The sequence below is a fragment of the Magnolia sinica genome, chromosome 11 (assembly GCF_029962835.1).
Source record: "Magnolia sinica isolate HGM2019 chromosome 11, MsV1, whole genome shotgun sequence".
In the NCBI taxonomy this organism is placed as follows: domain Eukaryota; kingdom Viridiplantae; phylum Streptophyta; class Magnoliopsida; order Magnoliales; family Magnoliaceae; genus Magnolia; species Magnolia sinica.
In genome coordinates this window covers 71,448,972-71,468,965 of record NC_080583.1, presented here as the reverse complement: position 1 = coordinate 71,468,965, position 19,994 = coordinate 71,448,972, and the positions used below count along the sequence as shown (strand labels likewise).

At 39.1% G+C, this 19,994-nt stretch overlaps 1 protein-coding gene across 4 annotated transcripts in view; it reads right to left on the bottom strand.

Annotated features, from left to right (window-relative positions):
* LOC131219324 (uncharacterized) overlaps nucleotides 1–14,150 on the bottom strand; it is a 32,271-nt gene extending 18,121 nt beyond the window's left edge. The window contains exons 1-7 of one of the 4 annotated variants that reach the window (XM_058214395.1): nucleotides 13,900–14,150; nucleotides 5,922–6,027; nucleotides 5,377–5,506; nucleotides 5,074–5,278; nucleotides 793–3,644; nucleotides 519–652; nucleotides 95–377 (exon numbers count right to left, since the gene is read on the bottom strand). In XM_058214395.1, coding sequence (XP_058070378.1) covers nucleotides 95–377; nucleotides 519–652; nucleotides 793–3,644; nucleotides 5,074–5,266 — 3,462 coding nt within the window. In that variant the 5' untranslated portion in view covers nucleotides 5,267–5,278; nucleotides 5,377–5,506; nucleotides 5,922–6,027; nucleotides 13,900–14,150. Of the gene's footprint in view, nucleotides 1–94; nucleotides 378–518; nucleotides 653–792; nucleotides 3,645–5,073; nucleotides 5,525–5,921; nucleotides 6,070–13,899 lie in introns of all 4 variants that reach the window. The other 3 variants (XM_058214396.1, XM_058214397.1, XM_058214394.1) reach the window with 3 other exon arrangements.
* Between the last annotated feature and the right edge of the window lie 5,844 nt (nucleotides 14,151–19,994).

Genomic DNA, 19,994 nt, shown 5'->3' with positions numbered 1-19,994 from the left:
TTGAATAATGTTCTCCTTTAGATAATCCAGAAACAGGAGGCAGAGACCACACAAAAGCTTTGAGAGCAAACTACATCTGACCCATGTTGCGTACCTCTGGATCAACGTGCCTTGAATTAAGATCATTAACTGTTTGAGAGGAGGCTTGAGAGGACAAAGCATGGTTGGAAATTGGTAGCAGCTGAGATGGAGGTGCCAATCTTAAACCAAAACCTTGAGAGGCAGAAGATTGATTGTTCTGTAGCCGAGCCGCTGATGCATCAGAAGCAAATGCTTCAGGCATTCCTGATGAATAATGGCCAGAAGAGGCAAAGTGTGTTGCAGTGTCATTCTCCTTTGACTGGTCCACTTTGTGAAGAAGCTCGAGCATATTTTGACTGTAAGTGTCCATTTTCAATGTTCATGCCAAATGAATACAATTAATAGAGATGCTCAGAAGAATTACTGAGACTAATTACTATAAAATTACACTTTAGGGGTAAACTTTTTTAATAGTAAAGCCTCATGTTATTCGCTACCTTGTCTGAACAGTCCCTTTGTTTGAGGATCCATCAAAGGAAGTAGACATAGCAGACCCATAGCCAGGATTAACTCCTCTGGATAGCACCTCCTCCGTTTCTTTTGCATTACTTTGGGAATCTGGTAAATGACCCTGTAAAGGAAGGAATAGATAAAAGAGACTTCGAATGGAGAGAGAGAGAGAGAGAGAGAGAGAGAGAGAGAGAGAGAGAGAGCGAGGGGGGTGTATAAAGGAAAAACTTGTTAACAGCATGCATGAAGTACAACATTCACCTTTTCCATAGTGGGATCATCATTCGAAACAACATGACCCACAAACTTCGGTTCCCCAAAATATCCTTGCTCTTGACTTTGCGTCCCTTGAGCAATCGGCTGATAAGGGCCCTGTGTGTGTGTCACATGCTTTGTCGTGTCTGCAGGCTCCACATCGGCCCCCAAATTCCCCATTGGATGAAACTGAAATCTGCGAGCCCCAGATGTTTTTCGACTAGCCTGACCAGCAGGCTTTTGGTTGGCACCAACCAAAGGACGGGAATCACTTGTACCTAACCAGCCAGTCTCTCTCATGCCATCTCCACCAACAGTTTGCTGACCAGGATGAGAACGACCAGAAACATAACTAGTGCTAGAGATCTCTTTCTGTAAGGAATTTGCCTGCTGCTTGTCATATGTGCCAGAATTATTCATGGATGACTCCAGAATCTGTAGGCCCTTGCCTGGCTGGGGATGATAATTTCCAGCATTCTCTTGTCCTCTATAGTTCACAGAAGAATCGATGAAAGCATGCTTCCCATATTCCAGCTGACGGGAATTTAAGGCCTGTTGATTAATGTCATCATTGATCTTTGCTGAGCTTGAATTTTGGAGCACACTAAAATTATTCATATAACGGTCTTCTGTATTCACCCGTGGGCTAGCTGTTCCAGATTTTACTCCTAGCCCACCAGCAGAATTAGGGAGGGAAATATTCACTAGATTATCATCGGCCTTCCACATACCACTGTCATCATCTCTTTTCAAATGCATGGCTCTCTTCCCATCATTGTTCTGAGCATGATGTGTGGTGTTTTCACTGTGACTGATTTTCAGGGTAGCATCCCCACTTCGTGAGACTGACTCATTGATATCACGACTGTTAGGTTTGTTGCAAGGCTGGCTACTAATATTATATGACAACATCCTCTGCTGATGAGCCCAGGAACCCTGAACGTTTGGTGCATTTAACTCCATGTCTTCGGAATGTGCAGAGCGACGTGACTGCTCATACATCCGACTTCCCCAAGCAACTTCCGAAGAGTTCTCCAGATGCATAGATGTTTGAACTTGGAGACTGCCCTCAGAAACTGGCTTTTGTTGTGGATTCTGATCTAACCAATGACCAGCTTCTTTGGGTGAATGCTGAAGGGATTCATGGGAGGCATCAGTCCTTGCTGTTTCACTCTGGTCAAATGCAAATTTTGTAGTTGGTTGCTGAAGACCGGGGACACTGTGACTGCTGGGACTCATATTTGCATCATCAAACAGAGGAAAGGGTCTTGCAGTTACAGAGGCTGTCTGCAAGTTGTTATCAACCCAAGTTGGCTGCTTCCCAGTGTCATTTATTGTTGTCGGATGACTCCCAGAGGAAAGTTCTGTTTTCTGAAAACTCAAGCCACTCCACTCATCCTGTAGCCCAGTATCATTGCTAGAAGCTTCTGCTACAGCTGATTGCATAAGAGCACTCCAGCTCCCGCTTTGAACAGAAGGAAATGCATTTATGTAATCAGTACCTTCCAACTGATTTCCATGCAGATATCCACCTGCACTCATACCACCACTCCTGCCAAAAGAAGCATCCATCATACCATCATCTGTGCTGAACAAGATCTTCTCTTCAGTTGGATTTAGATTTACCAAGCCCTGCGTAGTGCCAACATGCGTGGCTGTTCTTTCCTGCAAGTTCCCTGCCCAGCCAGGTTGCTCCTGCCTCCCTTGAAATTCCTGGACAGGCATGCTTCTTGGCAGGGGATTTACTTGCGGAAAATTTCCCGGCATAATGCCATTGTTTAAAGTTTGTATTGGAACCTGGCCGAACAGATTTTTCCCTTGAAACCCCTGTTTAGAAATTGAAGCACCATCCTGGGTGCATACCTGATTTGGGAACGCAGCACCCTGCTCACTTTGAAAAGAACCAAAGGCAGCCGACTGAAGCATTGGCTTCTCTACTTGGTTCCCACTTCCCTTAGTCAGCATTTCAGCACCATCATGAGAAATCCCCTGAAAATGAGAATACGGATTCAACGCACCCCTCGTGCTAGAAATGGGAGCACCATATAAAGACTGATCCAACTGTTGAGGAATGATTCCCATTGAACGTAAAGCTTGTCCTTGGTCTTGTGACAACACAAGCCCATTTGGAAATGCTTGCACAGCAGGAGATCCGCTACGCTGCATCCAGTTCATGTTACCCACCATAAACATTTGGGAGCTGCTCGGAACACTGGAGTCGCCTCCCATAAGCTCACCTGACCACATGTAGTTAGATGCATCATGAACAGGTGCCCCATTGACCAGTGCAGGCATCTGATCACCAGATGACTGTTTTGTAATGGCAGACAGTTGGCTCAGGGAATTATGCTGCCTTGATTCCTGATCTAGTTGTTGAAGTTGCTGCTGCTTCTGGAACTCATGTAACTGCTTGTACATGATATGATGCTGCCACGTCTGCATGTCATTCAAACCTGGCTGCTGTCTTGGCCGAGGTTGTGGCACACCCAGCTGTTGGTTCCGCATGAGCTGTTGCGGACCACCAAGAAAGTCAAAATTAACAGGTGCCTCAGCAGTTTCAAACTGTTCTGAATTTCTGGTGAAGCCTGGAGGGTGTTCTGGAGCATTCCCTTGTTGTGATTCAGGAATACCTGCGCTTCTAGACATTAAATTATGCCGATCAGGAATGGTATCATCCCCAAGAAACTCTGCCTGATTGGGCGCTGTCTGGAAACCCTGAGGACCAAGCATAAAGCCATTTAAACTGAGCTGTTGGTTTCTAGGTTGGCTTTTCACAAACTCAGGTCTCAAACTCAATTGCGTCAGATCTGTGCCAAGCGCTATTTGTGAAGCCTGCCAACTTTGTGCTCTCTCAGAATCTGCGCATACCAAAAGGAAAAAAAAATTAAAAAAAAATGCACCAACTTTTGTCAGAACAAACAAGAAATGAGCTTCAATTTAGTGAGACTAGCAACTGGCACGTACAATGTACTTAAGAGAGAGATGCCCCCAACACAGTTACCAGACTTATGAATGAGATGGAGAGGGTCTCATGCCAACATGGCACTTGTACAAGATATGGGCCATCCATTAGGTAGGTCCACAGTGAACATGTCTCGACCCAAAAAACACTGGTCAACGCATCAAGTGGGGTACACATAAATGAGAAAAAGGACAATTAAAAGAAAATGATCAGTGGTCCATATTTAACAGACACATGTCATCTTATGAGTGGGCCAGCCTGTTTTGACCGGGAGCATGTCAACAGAACACTTGCCATGTTAGCTCACATGGAAGAGTGGCAAGACAAGGATCGAATTAGAAATTAATGCATTTGAGGGAACTTAGGAGTAGTTCCGCTAAGTAAGATGAGGGAAAGTAGACTTAGATGGTTTGTTCATGTGCAACAGAGCCTAGGAACCACGCCATTTAGGAGTGAATTGGTACAAGTTGAAGGCTTTAAAAGGGAGGGGGAAGGACCAAAAGGACATGGATGGAAGTAGTAAGAAAAGACTTAATGATCCATGGTCTAATTGAAGGTCCATTAGCCCTCGATAGAGTAGAATGGACGAGAATGATTCATTTAGGGTCAGTCTGTTTCGCCAATTACCCCGCTAATATAAAGGAAATGTGTCATCATTACGATTTTACCACCGCCAAACCAAACAAGAGAATTGTCGGTCAAATGTGGATGTATTTAGGAGATAGGTAAAGGAATATCATTGCACTTTTTCATGGAATTACCATGAAAATCTTGAATCCAAACAACAACATCAGTGTATTTTGGTGATGATTAGACAATAAAGTAATGTAAAAATGTCATCATTATGATTTCACAGCCAATAAACCAAACACGGGAATCAACAATCAATTGCAGATGTTGTCAAGAAATAGGTAAAGTACCTTGTAATCATTGCACATTTCCTTTACATTACCGTGGTAATTAGTGAAACAAACAAGCCCTTAGCCAAACTCAATTAATTGGGATAAGGCTTAGATGGTGACAATGATAATGATGAACGAATGAAATACCCTACAGTAAAGACAAATGCATATAAGAAAAACTTCAAACCTTTTTATATGTATAAAAAAGAATTTACAATTCATAATAATAGTAAGGCAAAAAGTATAATGCTGGAAAGTTTGTTAAAGGTAGCCTAATGCTTAAATGATTATGAGATGCGCCTTAACTAGCAAGCCCACGCATGACCTGGTTGGAAGCCGAAATAGCAAGGGCTATTGATCCTATTATGCAAATAATAATAATAATAATCATAATACTAAATAATGCGATGAAATCATACATACCTGATGCCTGTACATCACAGTGCTTCGAGTTGGAATTTACGGGTGCTCCATTCTGTCTCTGGTTGCCAATCCACTGGTTGTTGTTTAAAAATGACCAATTTCCACTTGCAGCTTGAGAATGGTTCTGACTCTGAGACAAGCTGTCTTGCTCAAAGAAATTGTGGACCTTGTCTGCAACTTCGTTGCCAGGCATAGATGAGATGGCCTGCAAATTGTTCAGATCGATTTTGTTCTTTCTAAATAGAAAAGGTCTGCCTATTAAGGGAAGGTGATCAGTAAACCTCAAAACCTTCTCATGCCTACCAAAGAGCGAGAAAGTGATGCTCTGATAGTAACTTTTGCTCAAATTCACTCCATAAGAATGTCCCACAGCTTACTCCTTTCTGTACACAAGCGAAAATCCTATGGATACCAGTTCCCTCAGAATGTCACTCTGCAGAAAATCAGGCAACTAAACCAGTGTAAACTGGACAGAATGATAAATAAATAAACAATCCATGTGAATCAACTAGCATCTAATGCTTGTGAAAACACATCATGCCAAGTTGACCATCAAAGTAAATTTGTTGATCTTCTAACACATTATATGAGAACTTGTTAGTACGCTCCACTTCATTAAATAATAATAATAATATTTTAAAATAAATAAATAAATAAGTAAAGAGAAGGATGCACCACCTTAACTATAACTTGAAATAGAATGAAAAATGCATTAATCATGCAAAACAAACAGAATAGAAAGATCCAAACAAGGAATTAAGATCTGGGTGACTGCAATAACCGACAAGGCTAAAAAAATGAGGGTGTTCATCAGCTATAGCTATGAAATGCTAGCAACAGCTACCTACCCAAATAATATGACAGGGCTGCAAGAAAATGGAATGTCAAGTTTAGGGGCTGTAGGTGCGTGTTTTGTCTCTATGTTGTAGTATCCCATCAACAGCTCAAATAGGCCTGCATGAATCAGTGAGCTGTTAGAAAGCAGACGCGAAAAACCTGCATCAAAGAAAATCATGACTGTAACTCGTAAAATCCCAAAGATGGAGGGTCTGCATAGAAGGAAACTCAACAATCTGCAGAACAAAAGCTTTATAAATCTTTCATGAACAACACATTACCAGTCAGATCATTTACCTGAAAGGGAAGTTCTGATTATTTGGTTATATATTTTTTGTGAAAAAGTTACTGAAATGTTGTCTGAGCATGCAGATGAAAAATATGGGGTTTGTCCATGCAATATAAAGATATTTTGTTGAGTGATTAACTGATAAGCGGATAAGCATGCAGGCACAGAGAAGAAACAACTTCATTTTAATTTGTAAGGTAGGTTAAGGCCTCATTCAAAATGTCAGTCTTTGTGCTTTTTAAGTTAGGGTTTTGGTCAGGTTTGCCTGTGAATTCTCCAGTTTCCTTGTTGATTTTGTTAAGCACCTCATATAGAGGTAAAAGACTAGTGAGATATTTAATAAAAGAAACCATGTTTTGATATTGAATAGACCAGGTAACTGAATGTCATGGACTACAAAGTACAAGACAAATAGAGAGTTTGGGAAGGCCTCAAATGAGAAAATGCTTTTTCCCAAATCATGCGCACAGCATTTCTAGTGATTTGGGGCAAAATGCAGCATTTATTCACCAATCTGGAAGTTTAAACCATAAGTGTTGCTTCAAATGCTAATTTATTAGGGTATGCTCAAATCCTGATTTTGGTGGGCATCCAAACATGCCCTAGAGCTATATGAGCAATACGGATTTCGAAAACCGAGGAGAAATCATATATATCTCATTGTGAGTTATCCAAGCATTGAACATTAAGACATTGAACAGGTGAAAATTCTCCACTCGTAGAATTTTACACAAACACTAAACGAATAAAATTCTATTCCGATAATCAAAACTTAATACACAATTCCCAAGGCAAGGAAATGTAGAATCAAACAAAATCATATTCCGAACTATAAAACCAATCATAATCATTATAACCATGTCCCAACTATTTGGAGTCAGTTTTATGAATATCATTTCATCCATCATTCCCAAGGCCCTACCATGGGTAACTGAATAAGCCCGCATATCCCTTCTCACCGCATTGATTCAATTCCTTTCAAGATCTCCATCCCCAACCAAAGGTCTCCTACAAAATGCTGCCCTGGTGAATATCTCAATTTGATTTTGATCATTCATCTCCTATTGGGCTACTCTTAATCCTGCTACAAATGAACCCATTCTTATTTCTATTCTCCTAGTATTCCCACATATGCATCTCAACATCCACAACTCTACAACATTGATCCTCTGCTCATGGTTCCTCCATGTTTTCCAACACCACAACATATAGCATAGTCAGTTGGATAGCAGTCTCATAAAAGTTTTCCTTGAGTTGCATTGGCATGAGACAATCACATAGCATCACCATTTCATCCACCCAAATCCAATACTATCACGAACATACTTGTTGATCTCTCCATCCTTCTAATTCTAGAGCCAAGATAATTAAACCTGGAAGCTTTGAGGAATCTAGTAGGACCTAGCTACAAAGGCATTGCCTCTATAATTGCCCTACGGTTTTTATTCAATCCTAAGGAAGATGTGTGCATTCAGTGAGCAACAACTACCAACAGTTGGTGCGAACATATCACTCCGCACAATCCAATAACAGCAGGTGGAAGTCTAGCAACGCATTTCAAAATGAACTTCTGAAACCACATTGATTGGATTATTTTAAACATCTGCTAAATGGCCTATAAAATGGCCAGAGAAGATTTTTTTACAAAAGAGGTTTCATCATCTATCTAAGCTGTCCATTTGGTGGCCCCAACTTGGATTGCTTTTTTAATTTTATGAATCACCACAATAAAATGATCCTACTGTCCCGCCTGTGCTTGAATACAGGTGGGTGTAAAATTAGAATGGGAGAGTGTGACATGATCATTTCAAATACATGATCATTGTGTGGACCATGAAGCATAGTTTTAAATAGCAGCTCTGGAATGTGACTAACCCAGAGACATGAGCTGGTAGCCTGGTACAGTTCACCCCAACTCATTCCAACTAAGTCAGAGACATTCTTACTTGATCTGGTTTCAAAAGTGTGACTCACTGAATGAAAAGTTTTGTTCTCCATATTTGCAGAATTAGCTTAACCAATCAACCCGGTTTTAGACAATAATTTGAACCATTCCATGATGTATGTGCTCAACGTAATAGACTATCCACATCCGCTAAATAGAAGGCTGTCCATGTGTCCAAAAGAAGCTCAATGCAATGTAACTTATTGTGTTGTCAGAAACTAAAACAGTTACATATGGTAAGTGTTGTACCTTTACTCGTTACAGCCCCATAATGGGCATTACCATAATAGTTTTTTTAACGCCATAAAGGCCCCTGTTGTGTCGGTAACAACGGTGGCCATCACAGCCGAATACCACCAAGAAGTCTTTTACTATCTTCTACTAATTGATAAATACATCCTTTGCACATTTGTGTTTCGTCGTTTACTTTGTTATTTATGCATTTGCTAATTAGTAACCGTAATTTAAATTCCATTATAACCCCCCCCCCCCCCCCCCCCCACCCAACAAAAAAAAAAAAAACAAAAATTAAAAAAAAAAATCGAGGCTCACACCTTGCCTCGTATGACTCCGCCGCAAATACACTTCACACCTTTGAAAACCTTGGTCCTTAATGATGTTGATACATTCTCCTGAGTAAGGTGTTCCAAAGCAGTAATGATGGCCGTAACGGCCACCACCATTACTGCTATGATACGGGCCATAACGGCCCTTTTTTATTTTTTGAAAAAAACTATTACAGGACCGTTACGGGGCCATTATGGGCAGTTATGGACCAATATGAGGCCATTACAAGGCCTTTACGGCTTGTTTTTTCTGTAACGGCCGTTACGGCTGTTTTGACCCCGTGATGCTTAACAGTTATGACCGTTACCGTTACGTAATGGCTATTACGTACGATTTTGAATACCTTGCTCCCGATATTCCTCTCACCAAATACCAAGGTTTCCGTAACGGTAACACTGGTCATAATGGCCACCATCGTTACCTTTACGATACGAGTTGTAACGGTCGTTACGGTCTCTGTTTTTAATTGGAAAAAAAAAAAAACGAAAAACCTTTGCCGGCCCCATGACCGTTATGGGGTTGTAACGGCCTTTACAGGGGCGTATAACTGCCTTTACAGGTCATTTTTTCCAAAACTTTTGTTACGGCCTTTAGAACACCATAATGTGTGACATTTGCCACTATTACTTTTACATAACAGCCTTTACGACCCCGTAATGGCTGTTATAGCACACCATGCCTACCACAAACTTCCTAAGTACTCTACAATATATTTCATCCAGATTGTAGTTTCATCCTCCTCTCCTCACTGAATTTTCGAAGGATATGGCCGTGTTTGTTAATGCATGAAGTCAAACTGACTTGTTCATGGATGAGGCCGATCTCACTTGTTCATGCATGAAGCCAATCTGACTTGCTCAAGCATGAAGTCAAACTGACCCTCTTAAGTCCTTTCTTGCCCTATAGCTTTTGCAACACCACGCCCTCCTGCAAAGCTTCATAATGCGGGTGATTCATAAATCTGATACCCCGATGTTAGGTGCAACTTTGTGCATCTCCTTTGTTATTATAAATAGGTACCATGGCTAGAGAATTGTGTGATAAGATATCGTATTATCTTAACACAATTCACTAATAACAAAACCATCCTAATATCTTTACATGCTTATGTTACCCAAACTACCAAGTTAACTCAAACAAGATAACCAAAACAAGATCATATAATTCCCACAAACTATGGAAAGACTCATAAAGACCTTCCTACCAAACATGGTAGTCGCCAAAGGTAACTTTTCCAACAGCAAGAATGATAAGAATACCCTAATTCTATCCTGGTAATCAGAACTAAATTACATAATTCCAAAGAATAAACTTGTGGATATCCTAATAGTCGCCTAACAATGAAACCAACACGATAAGAAGCTAACATAAAACAATTGTATAATCACAAAACTAACCCACAAAGTTCCCACAATTAACCTACCTATACTAAGCATTTTGAATGTCGCTGATAATATTGATATTATCTGTATCATAGGTCAACAATACAGATAGTGGATGCAATATGAAAATTACACTGTATAGGTGGATAATATCAATAATTATCGCCGATATGGCACAATACGAAAAGTATCACGAGATATCAGCTCCTTTTCGTTAGCATAAATAAAATGTGTCGATGATAGTATCGACATTATCATCAATATTGATATTAGGTGCATAAATACCTGTGAAATTTAAAAGGTAAAATCAGAAATTAAAAAAGCCTTCTGTTTTTTTCCCAGGGTGGGGGGTACTCTTTCCTAGGGTTATTTCAACAACTCTTCTGGAGTTGTTTGAAATGAAATCTCGGATTCAGGGAAGAAACGCAAAGTGGAAATGGGCCAGAACTCCGAGGTGAGAAAAATATTAGCATAATGCAATGGACACATGTTAGAACAAATTGTAATAGAAATCCACGCTTATGCATGATTCTCATGCATACATGGAATTAAGGGGGGAAAATCAAATTTTGAGTGGGAGGAAAATGGAGGAAATTAGGATTCATTTCCTCCATTTTACCCCTTAAAATGATATTGCAAGTATGGTGATTTGATATATCCAGTTTAGAGAGGATGAGTGCCAACGATAAACAAAAGAGCATGTCCTCGAGAAACCTTGTAATCCTAGACAGATTTGAGGTAAAAGCATATTCCTTGTTCTCTTTAGTTTTTGGATTTATTGTTTGCGTTTTACTAATTGCTCATTTTGGATGTTATTAAACTGCTTTTGTCCAACAATGCATGGTTTACGCCCCTATGAAATGGGAATCAATTATGTATGGTTGTTTTTTTATAATATTTGCCTTCTTACACATTTGTCTGAGGTCTCAGCCAAATGGTAGTCTCTCTACCTAAATGTGCAAGTGAAATGATGGTCTCAGAAGCTCTTATAGAATGCCCAAGATATTATCTCACTTGTTTGGTAGTGGCAAAAGTTCTAGCATGGAATGGATGTCCAGCTCATGTTGTCCAGAACAATTTGTCCAGGTCATGTTGTCTTGCACTAGCTAATTTCTTCTTGTTTATCAAACACCTTGGGATAAGGAAGATGTGACACGTGTTCGCATTGACAGCTTGGCATGTGGCACTTGAAAGTGTAAGGTGGCACATGCGGGGCACTTGAATATGTATTGTGGCACATACGGGCCAATTAACAATGTAGATGAAACACATGGCACAAACACATTGGGATACGGAAGATGTGACATGTGTTCGCATTGACAGTTTGACGCGTGGCACTTGAAAGTGTATGGTGGAACATGCAGGGCACTTGAATATGTATTGTGGCACATATGGGGCAATTGACAATGTAGATGAAACATATGGCACAAGAAGCATTTACAACTTGGCACATGTAGCACATGGAGGGCACTTCAAGGTTGAATGTGGCACATTTGTAGCTCTTGAAGATAGACGATGGCACTTGTGTAACATTAGGCAAATGTAGTGCATGTGCACCAAAAACAGGATAATCCAATGTCTGCCACAAGACCCACAACCAACATGAGCAAAGAAGAGGAATTTGTAGGAAAAATTATCTCCAATGGTCGATAAATAGGAACAAGTTATTCTCAATTTTCTTAGGTTCTATGTTTTTTTTTTAAGGCAACAAACTGAAAATGCATTAAAAAGAAGAAGCAGAAACAAGAGACGAGAAGAAAGAAAAAGAAAAAACAGCAAAAGCAAAGGACCCACTACTGAGATAGCAGAAAGCACCTAAGGACCTAAGAAGCTAAAATCCACAACTTTCAGAGAGTTAACACTAGCGGCCCATTCAATCAGCAAACGCTTAGCCCTAGAACCCACAAACTTAGCAGAAGAAGAAGAGTTGTTAAAACATCTATTATTCCTTTCTTCCCACACGGCCCACCAGATGGCGAGAATGGCCATACGCCAAATCGTAGATTTCAATTTCCCAAGCTTGAGCCCATTCCAAGCGACTAACAAATCGGCGGCTGAGGAAGGCGAGCACCAACTGACCGTAGGTTCCTCGAGCAAATCGGCCCATTCCAAGCGACTAGCAAATCGTAGGTTCTATGTATAATAACACGAGACAAACCATAAAGAAGACAAGCTGCCTAAGACTAAACTTTCAATGCTACGAATCGAACCTTAGGTTCCAAGAAGAAAGCACTTGAAACAATCCTCAATCCTCCTCCAATAGTCTTGGTTTCCATTTCATTTGAATGCTCTCAATTGGCTAGCCTAGAAAAAGGTCATTCAAATTCCACCTTATCATGTTTAAGCAGGATACACTAATTGGAACATAATTAGTAAACTAACCATGAAAAGAATCTACCTTGAAAACATTCACTAACAACAAATCCACCCAAAATTTCTCTAAATGCCTAACTTATCTGAACTGCCTATGGCAAAATATGAAGATATCAAATAGGGCCCTAATCCTAATGCCAAAATCAGACACTAGGGACTGACTCGTCAGATAGCAGCAAAATTTTAGTCTAGAACTGACTTTTCAAGGCCATACAACTTGTCCATGGTTTATCTAGTCAATACCATTCTGCAAAGAACCCCAGAAAAATAAAAACGTGTTCCTATTCCTCGAGCATTGGAGAGGATTTTCATTCCCATAAATATCCTTTGCTTGCTTATCCCCATAGTACACGTCTGACCATCTAATTGTGGTACACATGCACCACACGTGCGACATGGGCCAATGAGCCACTAGTGCCATCATCAATCTTTATGCGCACCAAATGGGCCACATTTAACCTTCAAGTGCCCTTCATCTGACACATATGCCAAGTCGTGCATAGACCACATGTGTGCCTCATATGTGCCACGTACATCTTCAAGCATCCCAAATGTGCCACTGAACATTTTCAAACACCGTGCATAGGCCAATGCCAAGTTTTTCAATGTGTACATGAGCATATGTGTCAAGTAAACCTTCCTTATTCCACGGTGCTCGACTAACTGCAGCAAGATAGCTAGTCCAGGACACTATGGCCCAAACAAACCATGTCCAAGACAACATGACCCAAATAAGCCCGTCCAACACTAAACTTTTGCTGCTACAAAGAGTCCCTAAAACAGATGTTCTAAAACCCTGGACCAGACCATTTTTCAACCGTCCGGTCACACGCATTTGAACTATGATGTCGTCATCATACTGATGGACTGCAACTCGCACACAAGAATCAGACACCAGCACGGAAAGTCCCAACCCTGCACTCGTCATGAGATCAAACTATTCATGCATTTGATTTTCCAATGTCTCTCATTCCAAACCACTGAAACTAGACAGGAATATGTTGAAGCTCGTCAAATTATTACAGTCCAAAAGCACTAAAATCCACATTCCAAACAGGAATATACAAGATTAGGGTAGACCACCAAAATTCCCTTTGTGCCGAAAGAACCAAAAAAAAAAAAAAAAAAACTTTTTTTCCCAGAAATCGCTGAAACATGCCATTCCCCACCAATTGCTCCAAGATCGCCTACCGAAGGGACGGAATTCAGTCCCCGCCATCAAAATTCCCAATCAGGAGACAAACAGTACCAGATTCTAATAATCAACCGCAAGGAATCTATCTTCGAAGGAGAAAATTAGGGTTTTGAGTCGATATAGAAATTTAGGGTTTCGAGCGAGCGAGAGAGAGGGAGAGAGGTAGGAAGGGAGGGAGGGAGAAAGAGAGAGGGGGAGAGAGAGAGAGAGAGAGAGAGAGAGAGAGGGGGGAACTTACTTGGATTTAGATAAGGTTATGCAATGGAGATCGAGATCGATTGCCCTGACTTCGCGCCGGATTTACGGTTTTGCCCCTGGCTAGGGTTAGGGTTTGGGTTGGAAGGAGAAGAAAAACGACCTTTTTTCAGAGAGAGAGAGAGAGAGGGTTTTGGGGACGAGGGCGAGAAAGATAAAGTGAGATGGACAGAGTGCGAAAATTTCAACGAGGTGGGAAACGAGGGCTGTGGTTCGGACACGAGCCTTCGGTTCTGAGGCTGCTTCGGATACCGAAGCTGTGGCGATCTGATCATTAACGGAAATTGAAACGGAGCTGGGAATACTATTTTTGGTTTTTTCTTTTTTCTTTTTTCTTTATTTTTGGGTACAAGTGGGGTTTCCAGCTGCCGGGTCACGGGAGATGGAAATCTTAACGGCGTTACTGTTTTGTAGGTGGCATTCGTAATAAACGTTATCTACTAACGGAACTTTTAACGGACGTTTGTCTTTTATTGGTGGGCTCGAGAGTAAGGTAATAGTTCACCACAGAGTAATGCCCTTACACGTGACTCCATTTCGTGCACGAAAAGCTCAGGGGCCCATCTCAGTGTATGTGTGCATCCGGTCCGTCAATTGCTTGCGCGAGCTAATAGGACAACATAAGCCCAAAATCGGGTAGACCGGAAATGAAGTGAACCACGTTGGGATCGGGGCAACCACGTTCAAACCTTCTCAGCCCGACCATAATGCTTACTCGGATGGGACGTGCGGCCCACCAGCAGGAAGGGAAAAATAAAATTTCGCTCTCATCGAAAACATTGGTGGAAACACGAAGATTTCATTGGTAGGCACCCCATCCTCACCTTTTTTCATAGTGTGGTCCACTTAAGTTTCAAAAATGTCTATTTTTTGAGCTCACGTCCTTAAATTAACTTATTTACACGGATGATTTGATGATCATAGTGGATATTATACACATCTTACATCCTAGCAGATATTTTTGTTGCATTGAGGCTCCCAACAACCACTATTCTAGGAATGTTATATTTTATCACTCTTTAAGTAAATATTTATGGAAAATTAGCTTTGCCAGTCATCTATTAAGCGTAGCTCAGGTGCAAATGGATCTGATCAGCTTAATAAGTCATGAGTACTAGCCTAACAATTGGATCTTAATTTCAACCTATTAGAGTATGTTTGGCCTAACTTTTAGATTGATTGAGATATGTGTTAGCTAGTTATCTCTTAGTAGCAAGATAACCTGGCCCGGCAGCTTGAGAATAGACCCAATATAGACTCGCCTGAAGGTTGAACTAGACCTAAATTTGGTTAAGAGGTTGCATTTAATTTTTTTTATATTTTTTCGGTAAGATTTTATGTAGCTCATCAAACCGTTATTAACATATGTACATATTTTTTTATTGAATTATATTCAGATTTTTTTATGTCTTAGTTTATATGCATGAATATGATCATCTTGTGATAGTGTATGTATGTAGATATTTAAATTGTTCTTCAAGTGAGGTGTGACCATTCTTTGATGATTAAAGGGTTGTTTCGCTTCTTACATGGCATAGACTATTGTGCAGGCATGTTAAGATATATTTGTGTGTGAAATATAAGTCTCCTAATTTATGAGATGATTAACTTGAGCTTTCAAGGAGATTGGAACAATCAACCGCATAACTAGTTAGATTGTGTAAGATAGATCATTGGATGAATCCTCAATGATAATCACATAAACGACAAGTACTTGATCATTAACATGCATAAATTAAGCTACACGTAATATAAAACCAATTACTTATAAATTACAATTGAATGATCAATTCTAATTCAGTCACTACAAGAGTGTGTTAGTATTGTGGGTGACCTTGTATCCTCATTATTCTACGTTCTGCCACGATCTTGATAAGATAACGCTACTTTGATATGCATCCTCAAGGCCATGCACACAAATTTAGTTGGGTTAAAAGTACGTTAGTAGAGCAGTCAAATTAAGATCAGGATGTGAAAATGGATTGAAAGAAGAACGTAAATGATCACAGGGTGGTAGTGATGCACAAGAGACTTATTTAAGGCAGTAAATTAGATAAATGATTAAAATTTTATTGAAATTGCTTTAAAATTAATATATTATTGTATTAAATTTTTGAATAAGCTTTGATCGATCAAGTTTGTAAAGATAAAATATGTTTGTTTTTAAAAGTTGAAAAGTTTGTGTCAAGTGTGATTAATTTAACCGCATAAGACAAGTGATCGAAGGTTGTGACGAATATTTTTTTTATCCACTTGTAAATTTGGTGTCGTGTCATCCTTTATGGAGGATTATAGTTTCGGAGATCTCACATTAAATTTACATGATTGGACGGTGTAGTTCAGTTTTCTAATTAAGAGTAAGAACGAAAATTCGATATACCTCATTACTGCTATAACTTAAAAATTATTGGCCCTAATGTCTAATAAGATTATTATAAGATAGAGGCTTGTAAAAAAAATTAGATGTATAGCTTTGGTTTGAAACCTATTTCCAGATAAATTCATTCATTAAAAAAATAAATAAATTTGTAGTCCATAAAATCTAAAGATCTCATAGTACATATAATGTTTACTTTCCACATGGTTAACAATCAATATCCTTGGTCCATCTATGTGCGTAATATGTATAGTGAAGAAGTGTAAATGCGTCTACACAAGCGGTTTCCTTGCCTCATCTGCTTCTCACAATGCAAGCAATTTAAAGTCGACGTTAGTTAAATGAAGTTTAAAATCTACAGCTTTTGGAAATCTTATAATCTCCTTGGGAGTTAGAAAATAATAAGACTCTCCAACTTAAGTCACTCATTTGATTGGTATATGGGCAAATATTTCTAGTAAGGGCCTCAATGACGGAAAATGAAGATTGGGCGCCCCTTTTTTTGCCCATATGACTTGCACTCTCTACTTTATGAGCTTTTAGGGGTTTTTGCGATTCAATAAAACTCTAACATTACTACATTTGGCCTTGCTTCGCATAATCCATGGAGTTGTGGTAGGCTATAAAGATAGAATAACATAAACTTGTTTCACAAAGTCGATGACTTAAGATAGATAAAAGAAGAGTAACATAGCCTTGCTTTGTAAAGCCAATGGCTCAAAGCAATAAAAAATAAAATATAAACTAGCATTGTTTCACAAGCTAATGACTTGGGGTAACAAAAGAAAAAAAGAATGCAAACTAGTTCTTAATATAGTCAATGGCTCAAGGGTAGGTTGTGAAGTAAAAAAATAAATAAATAAATAAAATAAAATAAAACGTAAAGTAATGACAAAAGAAAGAAAAGTTTAGTGAGTGCATGTGTGATGTGTAAAGTGAAATGCAACATAAACTGAGATGTGTAAAGGAAAATGAAAAATTATACACCATTTTCCTGCAAAGGGGATGGATGGATATCCTTGATCACAACCTTACTCTAGGCTTTAGTGGCTTCTTTTACTTACATTTTTCTCTTCCATATGTTGAGTAGTCTATTGGCATTGTCAGGCATTTCTAGATTCTCCGAAACCTCGAACCCCTCAAGAACATATTTGCTAATTTTAATACCTCTTTCTTGAATAGCCTCCTCTAGCTCCCGAATACTCTATGCTCTCTACTCTCTCTTGAATCCTCTTTGTCCCCTCTATTCTCCATGTTCCTCGAGAATGCATTTATTGTGCTAATTTTATAAACCACACTATCAGTCATTTTATGATTGATGACAAGTGTCAGACTCACTTTTTTTGTTTTACATTTAGTAGTGATAAGTACCGAAAGTCTTAAAATATATATTTTTTTTTACTATCAATCATTTTATGACCATGGGTCTGTTTTGACCTTTCCTTCACAAAAATTTGCGTGTACAGAGAGTGTGCAATGTTATAGAAAGCTTGGATGATTGGCTGAGATCTAAATTTTGGGTTTTGGATATGTTGATTAAACTCATTGCTCAATATCAGTAGCTATCGAGGATCATTCCCCTTTGACCTTGCTAGAATTTTGATGATTTTCTAAGTTAATTGGAACATGTCTTTGGGAGCAAGGAGGAATTAGGGTTTTGGCAAGTTCGGATGATCGATGCATCGAAATCTGATTTGTTACTTTTTAAATCGACCAATCAACTTCGTCGATTAATTATGAGAGGTTCCGATGTCCTTTTCATCTTACCCATTTAGATCTTTTAAGCTTTGTTGAGCTAATTTTTAAGTTATTTGCGAAGTCCAATTGAAATCATGGGAGTAATTCTCATTCTCGGATGGGTCGTCTATAAGAAGATAATCATGGTTACATGTTTGAGGTATTTTTATTCTTGTAAATTATAAATTAGCATATTTTTCAATGTTTATAAATCGAAGCTTAGCTTATTATAAACTATACGATAATCCATGCATATGACCATGCGATAAGATTGTCTAAAAAACACGCATGGCGTAGAGGAAATGTGTGTTATGCTCCTCACCTATACCTACTCGTTGAGACCAAATTCATTGTTCCTCAGGTCATCTCTATTATCGCATTCGCTCGGGGCTGGATACATTATATCCAAGCTATTGGGCACTAGTATGCCTTACATCGAGTTTCATCATGGACTGTAGATTCATTTGGAATTAACTAATGATTGAACGAGGCGAAATTAATCGATCAATAGAAGCCATAAAGGGGCATCCTACCCCTTCATGTTGTGAAGTTCTTTTTACAATGGATTTTGGAGTTATCATTTGAAAGCTATGACAAACAAACTCCTACGTAGTGGGTTTCATCTTGAAAAAACTCTTTTAAGGAAGATGACGTTATGGGCCTTTCCCTAAGCATGTGTCGCTAAACCTATGTCACATAGCGGGGCCCAGTTTCAACTTGATGACGGCCCAATAATCTTCAAAAGAGATCCAATGATGCATTATCTGTATATAACAATGATATTCTATCATCATCGTCCAATGAACACTAACATCAACAGGGCCCGGAGTTAGACACTAGGCCGAGTTGCTAAAACTATTTGTATTTGGGCTTCTAAATCCCCACAGGTTGCCATAATGATGTGCTATTATGCTTGGTTAAGATGAAGTTTTTTCAAATTTGATTATTAAATGTGTTGTGGATTCTGCAATGAAGAGAATAATTAGTGAGCCCATAGGATGTATTCTTTGACATTCTTTGAGCCCATCAATTATGTGGACCTCATAATCAATGCATACATATTTGTAACACTTCCAATATTTGTAGTGTGTATTAATTATGAGATTACATGTTACAGTATTAAATTGTTAACTCAATGAATTAATGTAAGAACCACTAAGAGGACCATATGTGATAAAGAATTTTGGGTTTCTACGTGTATAAAAAGACATCACACCAAATACATCAAGCCTTGTTGCCACAGTGATCAATTTTCTCATTCTAAGAACAATGAAGTGTGTAGAGCCTAGGAGGCTATTTGATGGGCTCTTTATGAGAGCCACCATGATGACTATGAGAGGACATCATCCCATACCATGTGCATGTGTGAACCCTATTTTTTATTGACCATGGGAGGCGTGTCATGATGATCTCATCAAGTGTCCATCATGTTATCTCTATATTTGACTTAAGTTAAATATCAATTATTAAAAGAGATCAAAAGTATTTCTAAGATAGATCCTCGTAAATGAGATTTAAGGTATTGTTTTCCAACTTTTATGTGCATATATTACAATAATAAATTAATGTGCTAATATATTTTTAAATTATTAATAATTTATAAAGATAACTTTGAAACACATAATTATTTATCTCAACCAAGGTGTAAAAAATTAGACGACACACTTTGACACATGGAAGTGTAAGATGAGGTTCTTACACTTTGAGAAAACATTCATCATGTTTTGGTTGAAGTAATGGAGAGATCAATTTAAGGCACATGCAATAAGGCTATGCATGCCATGCCTACTTACGATGAGTAGAGAATGGATGATACTTTAGCCATGTATACCATTTTTTAGCACTATGTACAATGATCTCATTGGATATTTTGAGAAGATGGGTATCATTAGAGTGTTAATGGACACCTTCGTAAAGAAGTTCGTAGGCATATACTCTTTGAAGTTTCAAGTCATCCGGATGCA